This window comes from Phascolarctos cinereus, unplaced genomic scaffold, assembly GCF_003287225.1.
Source record: "Phascolarctos cinereus isolate Bilbo 61053 unplaced genomic scaffold, phaCin_HiC Scaffold_2;HRSCAF=192, whole genome shotgun sequence".
Taxonomy (NCBI): domain Eukaryota; kingdom Metazoa; phylum Chordata; class Mammalia; order Diprotodontia; family Phascolarctidae; genus Phascolarctos; species Phascolarctos cinereus.
In genome coordinates this window covers 230631514-230655981 of record NW_027555625.1, presented here as the reverse complement: position 1 = coordinate 230655981, position 24468 = coordinate 230631514, and the positions used below count along the sequence as shown (strand labels likewise).

The window sequence follows — 24468 nt, the reverse complement described above, 5'->3', positions numbered from 1 at the left end:
CTAGGTGGCACAGTGGATAGAGCACCAGGCCTGGAGTCAGGAAGACCTGAGTTTAACTCTGCCCTTGGACACTTACTAGTTGTGTGACCCTGGGCAAGTAACTTAACCCTGTTTGCTTCCACTCATTTTACAGATGAGGAAACTCTATCCACTGCACCACTTAGCAACCCGTTGCAAACTATATAAATGTTAGTTATTATTTGTAAAGAGAAAGGTTTGAATTGGGTTGCACCTGAGGTCCCTTCTAGCTTAGATGTTGAATCCTATGTGGTGGTTAGAGTGCCTTCCCTTGAATGAGGAAGACCTGAGTTCAAATAAATTCTGCTTCAGACACTTATTAGATGTGTGTCCTTGGGTAAGTGACTTAACCTCCTATGCTTCAATTCCTTTGTAAAATGAGAGGATTAGAATCTATGGCCTGTGAGAACTCTTCTAACTCTGACTCTTTAATTCTATGAAAAAAACCACCTTTCCGGGCTGCAGAATTTCTGGAACATGAAGCCAAAGGTCCTATTTAGATCCCTTTGATAGTCACTGGCTAGACACCTATGGATAGCCAAATGACTGTCTTTCTGAACCTTAGTTTCTTCAACTATAAAATGGGGATAATGATACTGCTTGGGGCTTTTGGCAGTGCATTGCTTTGTAAGCTGTCAAGTGTTGTAGAAATGAGAGCTAGACTTATCTATCTGTGTGCTGTCTATCCATCTGTCTTTCTGTCTATCCATATATCCATCCATCTGTCATCTTCCTTAATATCCCACATTTGTTTACTTATATTTATTTTTTTAATGCAGAGACAGAGACTACCACTTGAAGACCTACAAATCCGTGATTCCTGGGAGCAAACTGGTGGACTGGTTGCTTGCTCAGGTAGACTATGCTTATGGGACCACTGTTGTCAGCAACGATTGTTGCTTGTCCATCCTGAAGGAGGCCCTAGACCTCTTGAAAAGCCTCCTGCTTCCCTGAGAGCTTACTTACTTGCCACAGACTATCACTTTTATTTCTTCTCTGTTGAAAGAGAAGACAGGAACCCTTCAGTGCCTTGCATAGCGCTCTGCATTTAGTAGGCACTCAATAAATACTGGTTGAATTAATGAATCATAAACTCAGAATTTGAGAGCTGGGAGGGCTCTTAGGATATCTGTGTTAGAAGACTGCTTAGGTCATAGTGTTTTAGCATGAAGGGAACCAAGGCCCAGAAGGGAGAGAGCTGACTTACTCAAGGTCATGTAGCCCTTTTGCTGTAAGGTGAATTGGATGGGTAGGATTCTGATGGTTAGGAAAGGGAGATGAGCTTGTGGGGACAAAAGCAGTCCAGGCAAATGAAAGAACATTATCAAGACAAAGGGGTGGAATATGTTCAAGGAACAGCAAGTAGTATCATTTGACTGAATTGTGGATGTAATAAATCCTACCTTATGTTTCCATAGCACCTTATTATTTGCAGGATTCTTCCATGTGCCTTCTCTTCTAGCCCTCTGAGGTTGGTAGGGCAGCAGTTATCATTCCTGTTTTTAGACTAGGAAATGGAAGCTTAGTGACTGTAACCTCAATTATAATCAACCAGTCAACAATCCTTTATTAAGAGCCTTCTCTGAGCTGGTCACTGTCTCTGCGTACTGGTGTCAGAATGACCAAAACAATGCAGTTGCTGCCCACGATGTTCTATGTGGGGGCTGGAATGTAGGAGGTAGAGACTTGGTCCTGAGGTCATGAGGCTTGTGTTAGAATTCTACCTTAGATACTTACTGTTAGAACAGGGGTGTGTGGCCTCATCCCTAAGAGCCTCCACTTCCTCCTCTGTGAGATGATGATGATGAGAGGAAGTGTGACATAATGGACAGAGAATCTCCCCCTGCCCCTCCCGTTCAGGAAGCTCTGGGTTCAAATCCAGCAGCTGCCACATATTGCCGGTGTGACCCTGGGCACAGCACTTAACCCTTGAGTGCCCGAGACACCTCTCTTCTGGTTGAGCTGTATAGAAGGTGCAGAACTGTATCAGAGAGGAAGTCTCTTCCTTGGGAGTTCCCTGTACCAGTGAAATCACTCATGCTCTAATTCCCCCCTTCCCCCCCAAAATGGAGATAATAATCCATATGTTACCTACCTGACAAGGTTGTTTTGTGGGAAAAACTTCGCTAATTTAAAAATGCAGTGTCCTTTGGGACGCTATTGTTGTTATTATTATTGAAGTTCAGTCTGCTGTCTTTCCTATCACATGGCCACTTGGGAAGGGGAGCGGTGAGAAGTGAAGCTGGAGAGCTTGGTAGCATCTTGGCTGTTCAGGGAGTCGATCTCTGGGTCTGTGCTGTCTTTGGTCTTTCACACAGACAGACAGACAGAGACACAGAGTTTAGAGTTATAGGACGAGAGTTTGAATCCCTGTTCTGCTGCTTACTAGCTGTGCGACCTTGGCGAAGTCAGCTCTCTGGGGGCCCCAGGTCATTCAGCAGGCATTTATTACTGCAGTAGCAGCTGTGGAGAGAAATACAGTGAATGGAGTAATCTCTCTCTGCAAACATCTTGCTTTCTGATTGGAGAGGGAGTAAGGGGACACATACACACAAACACACACACACACACACACAATATATATATTATATATATAATATATATATAATATATATATATATATTATATATATAAATACATATTTTATTTATATATATATATATATATATATATATATATAATTTCCCCAATTTTATGGAAGACAAAACTCTGTTCAAAGAAGGTTTATTAAAAACCATAATCTCAAAAACATAATTTCCCAGAAGATGGTTTTGGGAGGTACTGAAATGTGCAATGTGGATGAGCAGCCTTTGGAATCCAGGGTCAGCCCCAAAACTTTGATCACCAGGCTGTTATCAGACGTAAGATTGTAGTAGGAGACATGAAGAAAGTGAGAGTTAAGGAAAATAATATCAATTTAAAATGCTTTATTGATATATTTTGTTGAGTAAGGTAGGTGACACACTGGAGAAGACCTGAGTTCCAAATTTGGGCTCAGATACTTATGCTGTGTGACCTTGGGCAAGTCACTTAATCTCTGCCTCAATTTTCTCATTTTTAAAATGGGAACATTTATTTATATATTATATATGTAATTAGCACAGTGCCTTAGTAGGTGTTTTGTAAATGCTGGTTGTTACTTACTGTCATTATTATTATATTATCATTTCACTTTTATTTCCCAGTGTATTCTTTCCCTTCCTAGAGAGCGGTCCCTTAAAACAAAGACTATAAAAGAAAAAAAAAAACCAGTTCAGCAAAATTAAACCAACATTAAATGAAATGTTCCATACCCATAGTCCCCCACCTCCACAAAGAAAGAAGGGATGGGCATTCTTATTTCTCTTCTTGAGAACAAGCTTGGTTGTTGTATCCCAGCATATAATTGCGCTTCTAGAACATTTTCGGGATTATAAAATGCTTTCATTATAATAACCCTGGATTGCAGTATAAGTCCAATTTTTCCATTTTGCATATGAGAAAACTGAGCTGAGTTGAAGTGACTTGTCTTGAGTTCACATAGTTAATACGTTTTTGAGATGGGATTTGAATCCAAGTCTCCCCTGACATCAGGGTTAATATTCTGTGACACCACACTGCCTTTCAGTGAGGAAGAAAAAGAGGGGAAGAGCTGGGGAAAGAAGGAAGCTCTGTGTGGTGTCTGCTGCTGCCACCTCAGGTCTTCCAGGTTGACACCCACCCTGGTCTTAGACTGAATCTGAGACCTATTCCCTATTAAGTAACAGAGTAGATAGGCCAGAGTAACTAGATGAAATGGAGAGATACAGGCAAGAACCTAGGCAGGGATTGCAGTTGACAGTTTTTTTTTTTACAGGAATAAAGTCCAGCCTTTATAATGCTATGGCATAGAGCCAGTTATCCCATATTGTTGAGGGTGGGAGTGCCCTTCCCCCATCAGCTGGTCCCAGTGGGGGTGGGGGGTAGGGGGCAGCATGAGTGGATAATTGGAGCTGAGGCAGCAGAATGGCTTCCATGTGGCTGTTTTTACAGCAGCTGGAGATGAGATCTGAGTTGGAGGCAGGATGGGGCTGGGGGGGTGGGGAGCCTGGGACTGGGGCTGGGGAGAGATGGGGATGATTTAGTTCTCTGTGTGGCTTGGATTTTAAATTACTTCCAGACTTGTTGTCAGAGTAGAAACTGATGAGGAAGGATACCATTCCACAATAGCAGAAAGTTCCATATGCATAACACATTCATTCAATAAGGATTTATTAACATTCTGCTATGTACCAACCACCGTTCTAGGTTCTGGGAATGCAGAAATGAAAAGGAAACCATCCGTGCATTTTTTTTGGGGGGGATAATGAGGAAGGCTGTGTATATGCACATAAGAAATATGTAGACTTTAGTAATTGTTGGGGGTTGGAAATTGGGAGCACCTTTTCATCTGGGGTGGGGATCAGAAAAAACTTACTGTGAGAGGTGGCAAAACTAAGCTTTTAAGTAAGCTATTGAAGGTGCACAGGGAGGGTATTCCAGGGACCAGGGACCTTTTGAAAAGGCGTGGAGGGAGGTCATATGAATTTGGTATTTGTGAGACCACAAGTAGTACAGTTTGACTACAATGAAAACTATGCAAAGGGGAAAAATATGGAATCAGCCTGGAAAAGTAAGCTGGAGCCAGATTATGAAGGGTTTTAAATGCTCTAGCATTTACCTAGCATTACCTCTAAGTAATGGGGAGACAGTGGAGTTTGCATTCGTCTGATGCATCCTTATGGTAAAGATGTGAGTCTGGTTCACCTAGTCCCTTAATAGGAGGCTCTGCCAGTGGGCAGAACAAGCTTTTGGCTGATCCTGCCAATCTGGTGAAAAGATTTGAGTAGAAGCTTGGCAAGGGACTGTCAAAAACCAGCCTAGATGAAGGATTTGAGGCTTATTAAAAGAAAGTTGGTCAGCAGGTGATTTTTTTTTCTATCACAGCCCTACATAGAAGCATGGAGGGATCTCATGAGTGTTGGCAGAAAGAATGCTCATACCATGAAATCATAGAGCTTTTATGTATTTTAAATTAATCCTTCTCTGACAGTAGTGATTATGCTATTAGTATCCATTCGTTGAGAAACAGTATAATGATAAAAAGGTACTGTGAATTCTGTATGGTTATCCCTTCCATATCACAGGGGTTAGGGGTGTAGCATCCCTGCAATCTAGACAATCTGCATAAAATTTTTTTGGCCCTCCCTTTTCACCAGAGAAGTCTGAATTTTCTCTTTTTCTTTTATGGTGTATTTACAGTACCTTATTGTAAAATTTGGGGTTAAGTATTATATATGTAGGTCAATGTTAAATAAGAATATCATATGAAAAATAATTTTTTCTGTGTTGTTTGCTGGCCTTCATGTGTCATCTATGGCTTCTGCAAAACTCCCCCAAAATTCTCATTTAATTTTTATGCTGACCCACAATATATTGAAACCATGAAGGGGAAAGTCACAATGTAGAAGTAATAACTGTAATGATTTTAAATTAATTTGTATTGTTTTAGTCACAGCAGTAACCAGATATATTGGAAAATAATAATACATATGTGAGATATTATTTAGTATACAAAAGATGTTTTTAAATTTTTTACTTAGAACTTAACAAACACCAACAGATTATTTATGAAACTGAATCTCTTACATACAGCTTATATTTCTAAAAGTATATAATCCAACACATTCATTTTCAAGCTGTCCTGTTGTCTCTGTCTCTCTCTGACCTTTCTTCTGTTGTCTTCTGTACATTTAAAAAATGCTTCACTGACCTGTCTTCTTTCTTTTACTCTTTTTTTCTGGCATCACTAGCTCCATTATACTTGTCCCTAAATGAAAAACAAATCCTTTCTTTTAACGAGATGCATAGTCAAGCAAACAGATTCTCACATGAGACCTCTCCAGCAATCTTATTCTGTACCTTGACTAAATCTTCCTGTCAGTGGCCATGAATTCATAGTTCATCTTTTTAGAGTCCTTTACAGTTTACTGAACCTTTCTGTCATAGAAATCTCATGAAGGAGGATGATGCACGTTTTATGGAGGAGAAAAGTAAAGCTCATATTAGTTATGTGACTTGCCCTTGGGACCATACATGGCTAGAAAGTGGTAGTTAGGATTTGAACCAGTGTCTTATAATTGTGAATGAGGTCCCCTCTAAGTCTGTGAACCTTGAGAGTCACAATCCAGATCTCTTTCTCTGATAGGCCATTAACTCTCCAGTGGAGCCTTCTGAAGTTACTGTGTTTGCATTCCTTTCTTCTCTGTAGTGGTGAATGGAATGACTCCAGTTTCAGTGGGCTGGGAACACACAATAGGCTATGGGTATTTCTGTATGTACTTGTTTCTCCCATTAGAAAGTGAGTTCCTTGTGAGTTGGGATTGTTCCGTTCTTTGAACTTGTACCTTCAGGACCTAGAACAGCACCTGGCACAGAATAGGGGCTTAAAAAATGTTTATCGATTGATCAGTTGACTCAGTGGTTAAACAAAGAGGCTGTTACAGTTTGGCTTTGTACTTGTTCTCATTCCCCACTTTCTCTCAATGCCCTCTGGCTCCTTCTGCCATCAGTACTATACCATATGCTCTAGGCCTGGCCGATCCACACCTGCCTTCCCCAGCATGGAGGATGGGAAGGGGTCTGCTGAGGTAGGGTTCTGCAGACTTAGCACAAGAGGGGAGTGAAGGTTACCTCCTAGGGAAAGAAAGAGGCCGTGATCTAAGTCCTGAAAAGGCAGAAAGGGCTAGCAGGAACAGAGATTGAAGCAATATCATTTGTTTTTATTTTAACATCTTATTGATATCTTTTCTTTTCATATCATATTCATTTCCAAATTCTACCTTCCCCTGCATAAAAAACTCATCCCCTGTAACAAAATAAATGACAGGGAAAAAAGGCAGCTCAGCAAAACTAACCAACATATTAACTCTGACAGTGTATACAGTTTTCACTGAATCCTTAGAATGCTACCTCTGTGAAAAAGGGGAGAAGAGGCAGCATGGCTAGGGGACAGGGCACTGGAGGGGAGTTAGTTTCTGATCTTGGCTCTGCCTCTTACTAGCTTTGTAACCATGGATGTAAAGTGAGAGGTTTGGAGTTTATGGACTCCAGGGTCTCTAAATCTATGATCTTAGGATCATCTCTGGGCCAAGCTTAGCCATTCTAATTAAATAACATTCAATACTCTTTATTACACCATACTGTCTTAAAAGAATAAGGAAATTTGAGTTATTTTCTTAGTATAATTGCAAAAGCAATTCGATATGAAAAGCATCCATTAGGTACTATCACTCTGCAAAGCTCTGTGCTAAGTGTGGAGATGCAACCTCTTGAGTCAGGGAAGGTTTCTTGGCAGAAGTGGCCAAGAGCTAGGCCTTGAAAGAAGAGAGGGGCTCAAAAGTGGGAAAAAGGGAGACTGTTCCAAAACATTTGGAATGTCATGGGTGCAGGCATGGAGACAAAAAGAGCACAGAATGAGGATGGGAGATTGAATGTGGTTTAGTTTGGCTAAGAAGACTGGAGTGCCTTGGATGTTGGGATCTGGAAATGCCATAATAATGATGATGATGACAATGATGATACATACCTATTGTGTGTCAGACACTGTGCTTTACAATAACCCTGGGAATAGGTGCTATTATTATACTCTTTTTATAGCAGATAGAGGTTAGGTGATTTGGTCAAGGTCACAGAAGTAGTATGTGTTTAAGACTGGATTTGAACTCAGGCTTTCCTGACTCCAGGCCTGGCACTCTGTTTCCACTGTGCCACCTAGCTGCCCTATTTGATAGGCAGTTGTCAAGAGAAAGTTTTTGAGTGGAGGAGTGATGGCTTTAAAACAGTCCATTTAGAAAATAGAGCCAGTTGGGATTAATAGCTTAATTTAACTCCTCTCCTAGTCATTTACCCAAACGAATGTGCTGTAGACAGAAACCACATATATACATCAGTCAGTAACTGTTCAATAAGTATTTCTAAAGCAATTGCTGTGTTCCAGGAATTGTGCTAAGAGCTGGCAGAAACATGTTCATGCCCTCAAGGTGCTTATAGTTAAATGGGGAAAAATATTTCATTTTTGTGTACATGCAAAATATATACAGAGTAAGTGGAAGGTAATCTCAGAAGGAAAGGCACTAGGAGCTCCAGGAGGCTGGGAAAGGCCTCCTGCAGAAGGAATTATTTGAACTGAGTCTCAAAGAGAGCCAGGCAGCCTAAGAGGTAGACGTGAGGGGGCAGAGCATTCCGGACATGGAGGCCAGCCAGCGTCAAGAATAGTCAGAAGATGGGAGCTTTTCCTTCCTCTGGGGACAGTCCTGTACGCTCAAGGATGTTTGCCTTTTGCCTGGCACCTTTTGAATGTTCTTCTTGATTTCTGTGGATGATTGGAAACCTGTGATCTAGTGAAGAGGCAGCACATTCCTCACCTGTATCCCTCCCAGTAGCTTTTGTCTTGGGAATGTTTCATCTCTTTACCGAGAAAAGAAGAGATCCTAGGTGGACTGCAATGACTTCTCTCTTACCTCTGTCAATAGGCAGCATTTAGTAAAGGATATGCCAGGCACTGTGTGAAACTTAATGAATACAAGGAAAAACAAAACCCGTCCCTTCCCTCAGTGGGCTCACAGTCTTGCAGGGATTTGGACTCAGCAGACTGCGTTCTGGGAAGGAGAAATGAGCTTCTGTGCCTTCCTAGGTATGTTTGGAAACTGACCTCAGACTAGGGCAGAAATTGAAGTATGGACTGAACACATATGGAAACGGCAGGGTATTACTCAGGAATTCAGCCTCTTCCACGCTGAGAAATTCTTTAGACATAGTTGCAGGTTTGAAATTTGGAGGTCCCCTGATCTAGGGCCTTCAGGATCAAACAACATGGAGCAGTGGTGGAGACCCTGGGCAAGCCACTTTACAATTATCATCAGTGACTTGGATGAAGACATTGATGGCAAACTGATAGATGGGAAATGATAATTGAATCAGAACCCAACTCAATTCCTGATTCTCCTACCAACTCTTCCCAAACTACTTTATATTTAACTACTTATCTTTTTTTCTCTCTATTTTTTCTTTATATATTTAGGTATGTACTCTCTGTCCTTCCCAGTGGAGTGTTAGCTCCTTATGAATAAGGATTATTTCATTCACTTTCTTGCCCGGTCCATAGTAGGCACGTAATACTGTTTGACTGGTTGATTCAAGAAGTCCTTGATAAATTGGAGTAGTGGTCCAAATCTAACAAGATGAAATTTAATGGACCTAAATTTAAAGTCCTGTCTTGTTTTTTATTTTTATTTTTTAATAAAGAGAAGAAAAGCAGCTGCATGTGTATTGGATGGGAAAGTTGTGACTTTATTGAATTCATCTGAAAAGCACCTGGGGTTTTTAGGGGACTTAAAGCTTAGTATGAGTCAGTGATATGATATGGTGGCCAAAAACTTCAGTGTAATCTTTAGCGGAATTGTGATTTTGTCAGTGTGGGCATTTTCTCCACTCATGCATGTCTCAACCCTGATGTGTGGAGGGTTTTCATGACTCTTCCCTTGTGGATAACCTTGTGATGGGGAGCCTTTCAGAAATGATCCTCCAGTAATCACTCATTTTTCATTCAGATAAGTTTTTCCATCTTGGTTGGGCTCCCCAGAGCTTGAATTTTGCTATCAAACCCTTCCAGAACTCATGGTTACTTCTGTGAGTAACTAGATAGTAGTGGAATGGCATGATCTCAGGCTACCTTAATGAAGATATATAGTGTCCAAGATAAGGGAAATGATACTTCTGTCTTATGCTTTGGTATTCCATTCTATGGCCTTTATGCTGGTCAGATTTTAAGAATGGCAATGATAAATGGGTAGATCCAGAGGAAGGTAAACAGGTTGGTGAGGTGTCTCAAGGCCATACCCAGAAAGGTCCTGCTGAAGGAGTTAGGAATGTTTGATTAGGGTAAGAGTAGACTTAGAGAGGAGGCATGGGAGGTGTCTTAAAAGGTATACTTGATATGCCCCTAAGTACTGGAAGGGCTATCCTATTCTGCTTGGTCTCAGAAGATGGAACTAGGAACTATGGGTAGAAATTGGAAAGGGGTGGGTTTTAAGCTCAGAGTAAGGAAGTTCAGAAAAACCTGAATGGATAGAATGATTTCCCCAGAATCAGGAAGACCCGAGTTCAGATTCAGCCTCAGACACTTACTAGCTGTGTGACCCTGGGCAAGTCACTGAACCCTGTTTGCTCAGTTTCCTCATCTGTAAAATGAGCTGGAGAAGGAAATGGCAAATCTTTCCATTATTTTTGCCCAAAAAACCCCAAATGGGGTCACAAAGAATTGGATGTAACTGAAACGACTGAACAAAAAGAAGAAATTGCAAACGTGGCAATCGGAACTGTCCTGAAGTGTAATAGCCTGCTCTGGGTTCTCTAGTGGGTCTCCATACCTGGAAAACTTCAAGCATAACCTATGTTACCGAAAGGATCACTACATATCTCCTGAGGTCCCTTCCAATTGGGAGAATCTATGATTTTGTGACATAGTGATGGAGATTTTAGCTTAATATTGGACCACATGATCTCTGAAGGTTTTTTTTAGCGGTGACATTCTGTGGATTCTGTGTTATGCCAGATCTTCCTGGCAGTTAGAAATGTCCATCTTCATCGTAAGGAAAAAAATTCCCCAAAATCAGAGCTAACCAAAAACAGGATGGAAATGCCTTGAAAGGTAGTTTCCAGGTAGTACAGTGGTATTCAAGAAGAAGCTGGATGGCATGTTCTCAGGCCTGCTGATCCTCTCTTAGCCCAGGTCAGGAGGCTGACCTGAAGGATTTGGGGGTACTTTCCTGTCTAGATTGTAAGAGACTCTGATTGTGAGAAGTGCTACAAACAAAACTGCAAAGTATCGATTAAGCAGCAGCTCCTTATAGGATGTAGTGTACTGCCAGAAAATTTTAGGTCACAATCCCTGCCTTCATTGAACTCCCAGACTAGTTTAGAAGATGTAATGTGTACACACACACACACACACACACACACAAACTGTGAAGGAGAGAATCCTGGAACCGTACAAGGGGTAAGGGGAGTTTCCTTAGGTGTGGGTAGGGGAATTTCCTTCTCTTTAGGTAGTTATTTCTGAGTCATTTTTTCACTCTTAGAGACATCTCTGATGTGGGGTGTTGCCTGGAGAATCCAGTGGCCTATTTTTAGTATACTTTCTCTTTCCTTGCCTGGCCTCCTGGGGCCCCTTGGCAGAGACTTAGGTTAGGGGCCTTCTCCACAGGCTTCCCAGAGAGCCAGGTGTCCTGCAGACGTCTTGGCTTCCCTCAGGCTTACAGCATTTGGCTGTCTGCCATCACCTCCCCCCCATCCTCCTTTGCTGCTTCCCCCTGGACCACGATGACAGCACTTTATCACTGGTCAGTTGTTTAACAGCTGGACTAGGGGAAGTAAGAGGAAAAGCTGAGGTGAGTTTGCAAGTCCCTGGATGCCCCGGATAAGGATTTGCTAGCTTCCCCTGGAAGAAGCTGAAGGCACACACATGCTAGGATGCTGCCTCTGAGGAGAGATTTGTCAGACCAGGGGTCAGCCATGAGAACAAGTGTGGCCAAATGTTTATAGAAACCATCTCCCTCCCCGAGTGCAGTTTGTAATCCCTGATACCTCTTTCGTCATGTCTTGGCTGTGAATACCACTTGTCATTTGGGGCCCAGAGAGCATGTCAGAGGCAGAAGCACAGCCCTCTCAACCAATGGGAGCTGGAATAGGTTGGAATGGAGACTTTTTTCCTGACCTTCCCCAGAAGGAAACGTCCTTTCCTCTGCAGAACTTTAAAAGGAGCTCATCAGGCTGTACGGTATAGAGAATGAGAACTGAGTCCAGGGTCAGAAAGCTTGGCTTAATATCCAGGCTTTGACACTTACTAAACTGTGTGACCTTGGACAAGTCAGTTCTCTCCTGGGGTATGGGTTCCCTTATCTGTAAAATGAGGACATTGGACTATGAAGTCAGCTCTGAGATCCCTTCTGTTTCTTACATTCTGACATATTTGTATGGCACTTATTAGCTGGGTGACCTTGGACACGTCAGGACCCTCTTGTGGATTTGATTTCCTTCTCTGTAAAATGAGGGAGTTCAATGAAGTGAACTCTGACATGCCTTCCATTCCTAACATCCAAAGGGTGTCTGTATCACTTGTGCGGTACTGATTAGCTGGGTGACCTTGAAGGAGTTGGTTCTTCTTTCAGAATGGACTTCCTTATCTGTAAAATGAGGGAGCTGGACTGCATAGTGAACTCTGAGGTGCTTTCTATTCCTAACATCCTAGGATGTCTGTATCACTTGTGTGGCCTTGGGGATGCCACTCCTAGCCTGGGGACTTATTCAGACTTCCCAGTGACACATTGACTTATTCAGTACTCCCATGGGGTTTGTGGTCTCTCACCAAGGTGAATTAACTCAGAAACAAAGGTCCCTCTGAACCCATGTTTAATTCATGTTTGCCTTAGGAAGGAGGGCTGTTCCTGGCTCTGTGGTGGGAGGCTGATGAGGAAGCAGGCTGGTGTAAGTCACAGTGGGAATTCCCTGGCCTGTGTGGAGCTGAGTTACGGGACAGGATAACAGAAGTGGCAGATGCTTCTCTACTCTTCCCCCCCCCCACCCCTCCCCTGAGACCTAAACTTGACAAATGTGTGTTTTGGGTGATCTACCAGGTTATCTGAGGGGCAGTCTCAAGCCTGCTGGCATTTTATTCCTTACCAATAAACTTTCTAAAGTGATCATATTCTCACTTCCTGAGGTTGTAGCATTTATTGACTAGGAGGCAATCTTTGTTTGCTGACAGAACTTTAGCCAGTTCAATTCAATGCATACTGTTTTTTTTTTTTATTATATTAGCTTGGCCTACCCATGAGCAACTGGTGTTTTTCCAATTATTTAGATCTGACTTAATTTGTGTGAAAAGTGTTTTGTATCAACACATACTTTTTAAGTGCTGCTTTTAAGGTTTGTTGTTATTGTTGTTGTCATTGTTGTGTTTTGAGATGGTACCTTCCCATTCACTAGCTGGCACTGTGTCTGGTTCTTGGAGTTCAAAGATAAAAAATTACTGTCCCAGTTTGTAAGGCATTTATCAATCCCGGGGGAGCATATCTAATGATCAAATGAGACATAATAGGAAATCTTTAGGTGGTTTTTAATTCTTTTCTCCCTGGCCTCTTCTGTCTAATCTGTTGCCAAGCCTTGATGATCCCACCTCTTTATCCCTCTCCTTTCTGTCCTTCTGTCCCTCATTTCTCTCACCCTGGTACATCTGTCACCTACCAGGACTATTCTAACGACTCCCTTACAGGGCTTCCCTTCTCCTCTTTCTTTCCCCTCTAATACGTCCTGCTGCTGCCAGAAGCTTAATTTTTTTTTTTAAACCACATACTAGGAGCAGCTAGGTGGTACAGTAGATAGAGTACCGGCTGTGAAATTAGGAGGACCTGAGTTCAAATCTGGCCTCACACCAAACACTTGACACTTACTAGCTGTGTGACCCTGGGCAAGTCACTTAACTCCAATTGCCTAAAAATAAAAAAAAAATTTAAAAAAAGCAAAACCAAAAACCCACATACTCTGTTTATTTGCTCTCCTGTTAAATGTAATCTCCTTAATGCAGTGACTGTTTTGCTCTTGTATTTGTATTGCCAGTACTTAGCACAATGCCTGACATGGGACAGATGCTTAAGAAATGCTTAGATTAATTGAGTGATGGGTCAGTTGTCAAGTGTTGTCAGTTCTCCCTCACGTTTATGCCCTTCTCTCTTCATGTCACTTCTCTGTTTAGAAACCTTTAGTGACTCTCCATTTCCTTGAGTCAAGTTCAGGCTTCTCTCCTTGGAATTCAAGGACCTCTGTGTTTGGATAGTGCTTTAAATTTCTAGCTTTATCTTGTGTTACTCCCTTCTCCTGCTGCTCCAACTGATCTGGACTTCTCTCTGCCTCCTCAATCTGCTGTTTCTTCTTCCCCTCCGTGCCTTGCCTAAGGCTGATTCCCCCATACCCAGAATGCTCTCCTTTGTAGCCCAAGCAGATGTCGCCACTGCTGTGGAACCTTTCCCAATTCCCTTGTTACCAGCATCCTTCAGTTTAATCCAGTTCATTTCCACAAACATCTGTTGGTGCCTATTTAGATACGAAGCTCTGTGCTAGAAGCTGGGGGAGTAATGCAGGTGAAAACCGAGTGAAAAAATCTCTGCCCTCCAGGAGTTTATAATGTCCTAAGACTCCTCAGACCTCATGATGTACCTGGTTTTATGCTTTTCTTGTGATGGATTATTTGCTGAGTGATTCTGGCCAAGTCACCTTTTAGATTCTAAGTTTCAGAGAAAGTGTCAACTTGAGTTGGTAGAGGTTGCTTCTGCATCCAAGAGATCCTTATATAACAAGGAAATCACAGGTTTAGTTGCTATCTCCTCTTCTTTTTGTATGATTGTGGACCACAGTTGTCCATCTTCTTTGACTGTTAGTTTCAAGAAGGGTAGGGATTATATCTTTTCTAAACTTTATTTCCTCCAACACCCAACCCAGTTTTCTGTGCACGGTAAACACTTGTTGAATGTTTTTGAAAGAATAACATGTGTAAATCACCATGTGAGTATAATCTGTTGTTTTCATCGTCATTATTTGTATTAATGCTGTCCTCTCCTCACCAGGGAGACTGCCAGACAAGGGAGGAAGCTGTGGCGCTGGGTGTTGGACTCTGTAACAATGGCTTCATGCACCATGGTAATTCTCCTGATCTTTCTCCTGCCCCCTACTTCATTGACCTCAGTGAGATTCTGGGCTCCACTATTGGAACAGGCTTCTCAGTAGCTGGTTACCAACGTGAGAGATCTTGCTCCATTCCTTGACCTTTGTCTGTTAATTTGGAGCATGTCCCCATTAGGCCAGGTCACTGCTACTGAACCCATCAGTTCAAGAAACATTCAGATTGCAGATTAATACATTAGCAAATTACCTGATGATTTTCTATGTACAGTTCTTAGGTCCATTGTCCAGATCAGCCCTTTTTCTTTTCTTTTCTTTTTCTTTTTTTTTTTCTTTCTGAATGTTACATTTTAGGAAGGACGTGGAGAGTGAATCTAGAGTAGGACAGACAAGGAAGAAGGGCCTTGGCCTCATCTGCTGTAGGGTTGGAGACCGTGCCATATGGAGGCTGGTTGAAGGAATCTAGGCATGGGTGCCCTGGAAAAGACATGAAGACTTGGGAAGATGGGAGAGAGGATGATCATTTGTCTGTCATGTTGTAGATGGGAATTCTTACCTCAAGTATGGTTTGGGTTAGATGACCTTTGAGGATCCTTCTGATGCTGAGATTTTGCGATTATGTGGGTTACACTCTAGTATAGTTCTCTGAATGCTAGAATAGTGAGGTGGACTAGGCCAAGCTCCCACCCTACATTTGATACTCAGGTAATATGGATACAAGGGATGAAATAAATTCTGGGACTGGACCTCAGCAGTTGTATGATGACAGCAAGTTTACTTTTGCTGACCCCCGACTGGTGTGATGCAATGATCATTGGCCTGAGAGTCAGAAGATTTGAATTCTGCCTTGGCTCTGCCCTTTACATGCGATGTGATTGTGAGTAGGCAAATCACTTGCCAGCCTGGGCCTCTGTTGCCTCAATCAGTGAAATGAGAAGCTAATCTCCAGTGGCCTTTTTGCCTCTAACATTCCATGTTTTTAAGGTTCCTTCAAGTGTTAACTATTCTGTACTCCAAGGACTGGTCTTTCCAGCCTTTTTCTATGTGTTCTCTATCTAAAGCCCCTTCTAATTCTGACACTCTGTCTATCTGTTTATTTATAGGTATTAAGTATAAGGCAGGTTCCCTCTTGGGAAGCAGGATACACCCACGCAAAGATAAAGCATGATTTCTGAATGTGTGTGACATAGTCATAGAAGGGGGAGGGAGGCCACTTAGGAGCATGGGGAGTGAGTAGTCTATGCCTGTTCTTCCTAGACTCTACCCTATGTTTTGAGGTTGTGCCTCACCCTTCTGTTTGGGCTTCGGCTTTCTCATTTTAGGTTGTGTTTGTGGCCTTGGGGACAGCCTGTCATGAGACAGTTCCTATAGCCTGGGGCCAGTCATCCTGACATTTCATCTCTTCTGCTCCCCAGGGATCATCAGGGTGCATTCTGTGGGACCCACCCCCTCAGAATGTCCTCAGCCCAAAGGCATCCCTGAAATAACTCCTCAGGACAGGCCTATAATTTTTCTGGTCGCCACATACAAAGGGAGCTTGGCTCTGATTGGTGGGAGGGTCCAGGCTCTGGGCACAGCTGTCAGGAATCCTGGCCCAGATCAAAGTGGGGTCTAGGAATGTCTCCCTGTGGGTGCTATTTGGAATGAAGGGTGTATTTGAGACTGTGCCACATAGAGCATTTCCCTGAACTGGCCTGGCTTTCTCAGTCTTAGATAGGTGGTCTTGACATTCCTTAGACTCACAGACTGTGAGAGATGGAAGAGACCTTGGAACAGAAGTCATACTTATTTAGCACCCAGTCTATATCAAGCACTCTGCTAAGGGCTAGGGGGTACAAAGAAAGGCATAAGAAAATTCCTGTCCTCAGGAAGCTCACAATCTGATGGGTGCAAAGAACACATTAAAAGAAGCTAAAAATTGGTGGCGGGGGGAGAGGAGGGGTGCTACTCAGCATACAGAACACAAAAATTTACAGTGGGACATAGAGCTTACAGTGTCAGAGGAAACAGAGAGGAACAGTGTCATTCAAATTACTCCCTCCTGCTTCAGTTTTATTAGGAAAGCTGTGAAATTCCTATCTCCCTTCATGTTTCTCTGAAATGGCTCATTCTGCCTTCTTGAAGGGTAGGTCATTAATGTCTCTGGACTTTAAGACGCTAGCTTGTGAGACCAGGGACATGGAGAGCAATGAAGATTAAAGCATCTTTTTTCCTTTTTTTTTTTTTTTTGAAGGGGGGAGTCACTGCTCACTAGGATTAGCAAGTCCCATTGTCTAGACGGGACAGTGTGTGCCTGCGAAGCATGAGAGTTAATGGTTTCTGGGCCCCTAAAGGCTTCAAACGCATGCCTAACTGTATTCTTTCCTTGTGTGTGTTCGTATGGGTCTAGTCCTAGAGAAGAGCGAGTTCAAAGATGAGTCGCAGTACTTCCGCTTTCATGCTGACGAGGAGATGGAAGGGACGAGCTCCAAGAACAAGCTGCTTCGAAATGACTTCAAGCTGGTGGAGAACATTCTGGCCAGAAGCCTTCTGGTAGGAGCGCTGCTGTGGAGTAGCGTTTCTCAGTGTGATCCCAGCGTTGCCCTTGGCCCCCAACACCACTGTTAAAATGAGAGCTTTCTTTCATTATATTTCAGAGTCATCCTAGTGGATGCCCCTGAATTTTCCATTCACTCTTTTTCTTTTTCTTTTTTTTTTTTTCTGAAGCATTTACTGAGTGGCTCTGCACATGGCATAATTCTAGATGCTACTGTATACATGCAGCATTCTAGATATCATCACGTAGGTGGCACAGTTCTAGGCACCACTGTGTATAAAGCAAAAACGTAGGTACTGGTACATCGTGTGGCACAGTTCTATATACCACTGTGTACAGAGCCCGATGCTGAGTGTCAACACATGCAGGATCTGGTTCTGTAAAGGTGCCTTTACATAAGTAATGTCCGCATATACCCAGCATGGTTCTAAGTACCATTACATTTATGGTATGTTGCTGTCTAGTCATTTTGGTTATATCTGACTCTCCATCACCCAGTTTGGGGTTTTCTTTTTTGTTTTGTTTTGTTTGTGTGGTTTTTTTTTTGGTTAGGTGGTGGGGTTAAGTGACTTGCCTAGGGTCACACAGCTAGTAAGTGTTATGTATCTGAGGCTGGATTTGAACTCAGTTCCTCCTGACCCCAGGGCCGGTGCTCTATCCACTGCACCACCTAGCTGCCCCTATTTGGAGTTTTCTTGACAAAGATACTGCAGTGGTTTGTCATTTCCTTCTCCAGATCATTTTACAGATGAGGAAACTGAAGCAAACAGGGTTAGGTGACTTGCCCGTGGTCACATAGCTACTAAGTGTTTGAGGCCAGATTTGAACTCAAGTCCTCCTGACTCCAGGCCTGGCACTCTATCCACTGTACAGCTTGTCTGCCCTCATATGTGGTTTACATGAATATATACACATGCATATGTAGAATCATGTCACGTACATATACCATGTATATAATATATGTGTATGTTTATGTATACATGACAGAGTTCTAGAGGCTACTGTAGATGGTACAGTTCTAGGTACCGCGGGTATAGGACAAAGATCAGGGGGAGGGTGTGTGTCTTCATGCCACAGTTCTACATGCTACTATGTATATAGCATGATCATAGGTACTTTGCCATTATATGAACTGTTGCTTCTATACACTGCTGGGTATGTAGCAAGGCTGTTGGTGTTACTGTGTATATTCCTATAGCCTGGGGCTGGTCATCCTGCCATTTCATCCCTTCTGCTCTCTAGGGATCATCAGGGTCCATTCTGTGGGACTCACCCCTTCCAAATATTCCCAGCCATTAGCCAGCTAGTAACAAATGCTGGCAGCTCTCTGGATAGTAAGATGGTAGTGTGGTCTCTGTCATGAAGCAACTTCCCATCAAAGTTGGGGAAAGGAAAGGTGAACTGATATCATAGCTAATTCTTGCACAAATGAGTCCACAAGGAATGGTAGGAATGCAAATGAATGACTGGTTAACATGTACTCCTAGTGCGGTTGATATGGAGGCCAGAAGGGCTTAGTGGAGTACTAACATCAGGCTCTGGAAAGGCCTCTAGGAGCAGATGATCTTCTAAGGGTGGAGAGGAAATAATTTGACCAGTAGGTGTAAGGTTCATAATGGAAAACATGGTGAGGTGCCTCTTGGTTTTCCATCTGTCATCAAAAACAGTGGTTCTCTGATTGCTTCTACCCTCCCATTTCATTCAACAAACATTTATTGAGGATTTTCTGGGTGTGCTATGGATATAAAGGCAAAATAGACAGTCCTTACCCTCAGAGAGCTTCCATTGTAAGTGGTGGGGGAAGGTTGTTATATATGTACAGGTGAGTATATACAAAGTAACTTGGAGAGGGAGAAGGCATATGTTTATAACAAGTAATAGCAATTCATTTATATTCCTCAGAATGAGGAAGAATAGCACTTAGAGTTACAGAATTGTAACAAGCAAAATCATAATTTTATATATAATTATGATTATATGTTTCATATGTGTATATATGTGTATAAACGCATGTATGTATATGCACATATAGGAGTAGAGAACTACAGAGAAATTATGGCAAGCATTGCAGAAGTCAGAGCTAATGAGGAGGAAGCACGTTCATGTTATGGGGGAATGGACCACAGAAATCTTTTGAGAGGGGATACTGAGTTTTGGGACCAGTTAGTAGACCAAATTGCCTAAAAGTTAGCATGGAGGGGGTGGTTTATTATGAAGTAAAAGTAGGTTGGAGCCAGATTGGAGAGGGTTTTCAATATTAGTTTGCCTTTTAATATGAAATACAAATAAATATGAAATACAATATGAAAAATAAATATGAAATAAAGATAAAAAGTTTAATATGAAATAAAAGTAGGTTGGAACCAGATTGGAGAGGATTTTCAATATCAGTTTGAATTTTATCCTAGAAGCAAAAGAGAGTCTCTGAAGGCTTTTTGAGCAAGGGAGTAACACATTCAGGACAAGTGATGTTACCAAGGTTGTGACTGCTCTGATTTCTTTCTTCAGATCCTTTGTCTTCATGTGCTTGGGAGATGCTTCCTGGGTGATGTGGTGTCAGGGCTGGTGGTAGTTCATAGCCTCATTAATTTGTCTGCTTCTTTGACTTCGCAGATATTACCTCAAGAGGATGATTATGGTTTTGACATAGAAGAAAAGAACAAGGTGATCATGGTGAAGTCAGTCCAGCGAGGTTCCTTGGCCGAGGTGAGATATTCCAGGGTGGGTGCAGAGAACTAGCTTTCCTTAGGTGTGAGCCAAGGAAAATAACTTCCAATGTGATCTCATGACATGAAAGGAAGGGGGAGGCTGAATGGAGTAATGGAAAGAACACTGTCAGGAGAGCTGGTCAGAGTCCCAGCTCTGTCATTGACTCATAAGTGACCCTCTGCTTCTAGTTCATAGAATCCTAAGATCACAAAGATGGAAGTTGTCTCAAGAGGTATTCTAGTCTCATTTAAACAGGAGGAAACTGAGCTATATGGTGGAGGAGACATAATATACAGAACGCAAGTACTATAAAAGGGATTTGAAATCAAGCTTCCTAAATCCATAATCAGTGCCCACTCTGCCACACAGATCAAGTCTGCCACCCCTTCCATGTATGTGACCATGGGAGCTACAATGGGGGGCGGTGGGAGATTTGCAGGTGCCACTGTGGTATGTCTGTGTCTTTGAGGTTCAGTTTTCTTATCTGTATCTGGATACTTAACAGTCCCTCATTCTTTACTTCAGAAGAATGTTGTGAGGACAGCAGTTTGTAAACCTTAAAGAACTAAATAGATATGAATTTTAGCTATGAAGACAGTATGTGACCTTGGGCGAGCCACTAAGCCTGTGTAGCTGAGGCACAAAACACTTGAATCCCAGAGCCTCAAAGCTGTACAGGGCTTCTCAGAAGGTATGTAGTCCAAAGTGGTTCTGCTTGTCTGTGTCTTCCCAAGAATTTTCTTCTGTTCATTCTGTGCATTTTAAAAAATGCTTCATTGACAGTCTTTTTGGCATTGATATCATCAGTAGGCCCTCTTCTCAGCCACAGGTCTCCTTTCCCTTCTAGCCCCCCTGCCTCAATCTTCTCTTGTAAACAGTAAGCATAGTCAAAATAAACATATCCACAAATTAGTCATGTCAGAAAACAAAATGTCTATCTTAGTGTGTTCTGTACCTCTCATTCAGAAGTATGCTTCATCCTTGAGTTCTCAAGAATTGTGGTTTGTTGTTACTTTGCTCAGAGCTCTCAAGTCTTTCAAAGTTGTTTTCTCTAGCAATGTTGTCGTCATTGTGTAAATTATTTTCCCGGTTCTGCTCGTTTCATTCTTCATTGGTTTATAAAAGTCTTTCTGGATTTCTCCAAATCTACCCCTTTCCTCATCTCTTATGGTACAATATATTCCATTATTTCTTCCCCCTCTTTGCTTTATCTCTTTAGGGGTATTGCTGGGTTGAAGGGTTTGTGTGGTTTAGTGATATTTTGAGTTTAATTCCACATTGTTTTCTATGGCAGTGGACCACAGAAATGACTGGACCAATTCATAGCCCCACCAACAGTGTATTGGTATGCCTGTCTTCTTATCTTCCCTTTAGCAATTCCCTCCAACAATTCCAAACAAGATAATAAAAATCTTTGCCAGTGTGATGGATGGAATCTCAAATGTGTTTTAATTTGCTTTTCTCTTACTGCATTTTTCATTGGGTTGTTGATAGTTTTTTCTTTTGACTAACCACTTGTTCATATACTTTGATAATTTATATATAAGGGAATGCCTCCATGCTAACTTTTAGGCAATTTGGTCTACTAACTGGTCCCAAAACTCAGTATCCCCTCTCAAAAGATTTCTGTGGTCCATTCCCCCATAACATGAACGTGCTTCCTCCTCATTAGCTCTGACTTCTGCAATGCTTGCCATAATTTCTCTGTAGTTCTCTACTCCTATATGTGCATATACATACATGCGTTTATACACATATATACACATATGAAACATATAATCATAATTATATATAAAATTATGATTTTGCTTGTTACAATTCTGTAACTCTAAGTGCTATTCTTCCTCATTCTGAGGAATATAAATGAATTGCTATTACTTGTTATAAACATATGCCTTCTCCCTCTCCAAGTTACTTTGTATATACTCACCTGTACATATATAACAACCTTCCCCCACCACTTACAATGGAAGCTCTCTGAGGGTAAGGACTGTCTATTTTGCCTTTATATCCATAGCACACCCAGAAAATCCTCAATAAATGTTTGTTGAATGAAATGGAAGGGTAGAAGCAATCAGAGAACCACTGTTTTTGATGACAGATGGAAAACCAAGAGGCACCTCACCATGTTTTCCATTATGGAGATTTTGTGGTATTCCTCCCAATTAACTGTAAAAATTAGAAAATTTAACTGTAGTGGTTGATTGTGCAAAAGCATTTCAATTTTAGGCTAATGATGAGGTCTGGACCTGTGATTTTTCTTTTATGTAGAGAACTCCTGGATCTTTCAGCACAGGGCTGACATGTTCTCTACAAATTGTAGTGTTTTAAAAGAGTTGCCTAAGGCAGTGATGTGAAACTCAAATTAGAAATGAACTCTTGTATGCCACATATGAATCTGGTTCAGGCCACATTTGCAACCTGTTTGATATCTCTGGCCTATGGTACTGAGACATTAAGCAATTTTCCTAGGGTCACACAGCCTGCATGTATCAAGGGCAGAACTTAGGCCCAGCTGAGAGGCCAACTGTCTCTAGACCATGCCATTCCACCCCTCTTTTCAATTTGATGCCATTAAAATTGTCCATTTTATCTCCTCTCAATTTTATCCCTTCTGTGGTCAAGAACTCTTCCTGTGACCACAGCAGCAGCAGGTTTCTCCTTCCTTGCTTCCAATCTGATTATGATATATATAACCTTTTATGTCTGTGTCATGAATCCATGGAGATTTTGTGGTATATGGTATGGGATCTTGTTTAAACCTAATTTCTGCCAGATTGCTTTCCGGTTTTCCTAGCTATAATCTGTAACATTATTTTAGTGTTGAGCACTCTGTAGTAAGTTTGCAATCTGGTATTGCCAGCTCCCTTCCCAGTTTTTTTCTTCCACCATTTCTTGACCTTTTGTTTCTTCAGATGAATTTCCCCTACATTCTGAGCAAGCTTTGAACTAGATCAACGGAACTGGGCTTTTGGGAGACTCTTTCTGCTTCTTTCTGTGAGAAAGCTAGGCTTGGGAAACTCTGCTTAAAGAATCAGGTCATATTGGGGAAGTGGTTCACTGTGACCATCACCATTCCAGACACGTCTTTCTTTTAACTTAACTGTTCTAGGGAGGGAAAGGTAAAGGGAGAGACCAGCCCACTGTTACTCTTCTTCTTAGCCTGTCTCCCCCACCTGCAGCCTAGCCAGTCTTCTTAAGAGGTTAAGAATACTGGACATGAAATCAGATACTGTATTTTACTGTATCTCTAGGACTCTGGGCAAATCAGTTAACTCATCTGTGTAATGGAGATTCTAAAGGCATTTTTGTGGGGATCAAAGCAAGCATGGTGTGGTAGAGAGAAGTGAATTTAGAATCAGAAGCCTTGGGTTCAGATTGTGGCTCTGCTACTTAATACTTTTGTGACTTTGTCATATCACTTCATCTCCCTTGACATCAGTGTCCTCACCTGTAAAATGAAAGACCTGGACTGGATGTTCTACATCCGTGAGCGTCTGATCTCACTTCTGACCCCATTGGCTTGTGAGGTGGCGTGAGGTAGTGGAAGGAGCCCAGACTATAGAATAAGACTGGGTTCAGATTTGGTTCTGCTGCTTAATTGGGAAAAGTCCATTGTCCTCTCTGGCCCTCAGTTTCTCCAGTTGTATAATAGAGAAAAATGATACTTGTGCTACCTTGGCACAGGATGGTTGTGAAGCGCAGGTACTTTGCAAACCTTTATAATACTGTAGAAATGTGAGCGATAGTGATTATTTTTCATTATAAGGTACCCTAGGAGTATCAGATAGTAGTTGGATTGTTATTCTCTCTGTAACTCAGTGTATCTGTTCTCCATAGATGGCTGGCCTGCAGGTAGGAAGGAAGATCTATTCCATCAATGAGGACCTTGTATTTCTACGACCCTTTTCAGAGGTGGAGGCCATTCTCAACCAGTCATTCTGTTCTCGTCGGCCCCTACGCCTCCTTGTGGCCAGCAAGGCCAAAGAGTAAGTGTCAGAGTTTTCTGGGTGATGCTGGCTGCCCTGGTGGTGACAGTCGAGAGCTTGGTTAAATAGAGGATTTGGGAAATGAGGGTCATGATGATGATGATGATGATGGTGATGATAATATCATGTAATATAATATAACATAATGTAATGTCAAATACAACATAATACATAATATAACAGATAACTGCATAACATGACAATATAATGCAGCATGTTACGGAAAAGAAAACCACCAGACCCTAAACATTTCTCAAATGTTTATCTCCACCTTTCTGCCTCAGTAAATAGGATTTGATAAATGTACTTTCTGTTGCAGTCTAATAGAAAAGGGTACCAGGTGGGATTTCTTATTAGCTTTGCTGTTAATTGATTTGGGGCAAGATACTTTCCCTCTCTGGGCCTTGGTTTCATCATTTTTAAAAAGAAGTTGTTGATCTGGGGGTTACCTAAGGTCTGTTATAGTTTCTTAAAATTCTGTGA

At 41.9% G+C, this 24468-nt stretch overlaps 1 protein-coding gene across 1 annotated transcript in view; it reads left to right on the top strand.

Moving 5' to 3' along the window:
* The window catches only part of PREX1 (phosphatidylinositol-3,4,5-trisphosphate dependent Rac exchange factor 1), a 236144-nt gene that overhangs the window by 165920 nt on the left and 45756 nt on the right, over nt 1-24468 (top strand). Inside the window, 5 exon segments of the mRNA XM_020984168.2 lie at nt 798-873; nt 14697-14769; nt 17141-17283; nt 19901-19993; nt 23837-23985. Of these exon segments, the coding sequence (XP_020839827.1) occupies nt 798-873; nt 14697-14769; nt 17141-17283; nt 19901-19993; nt 23837-23985 (534 nt within the window).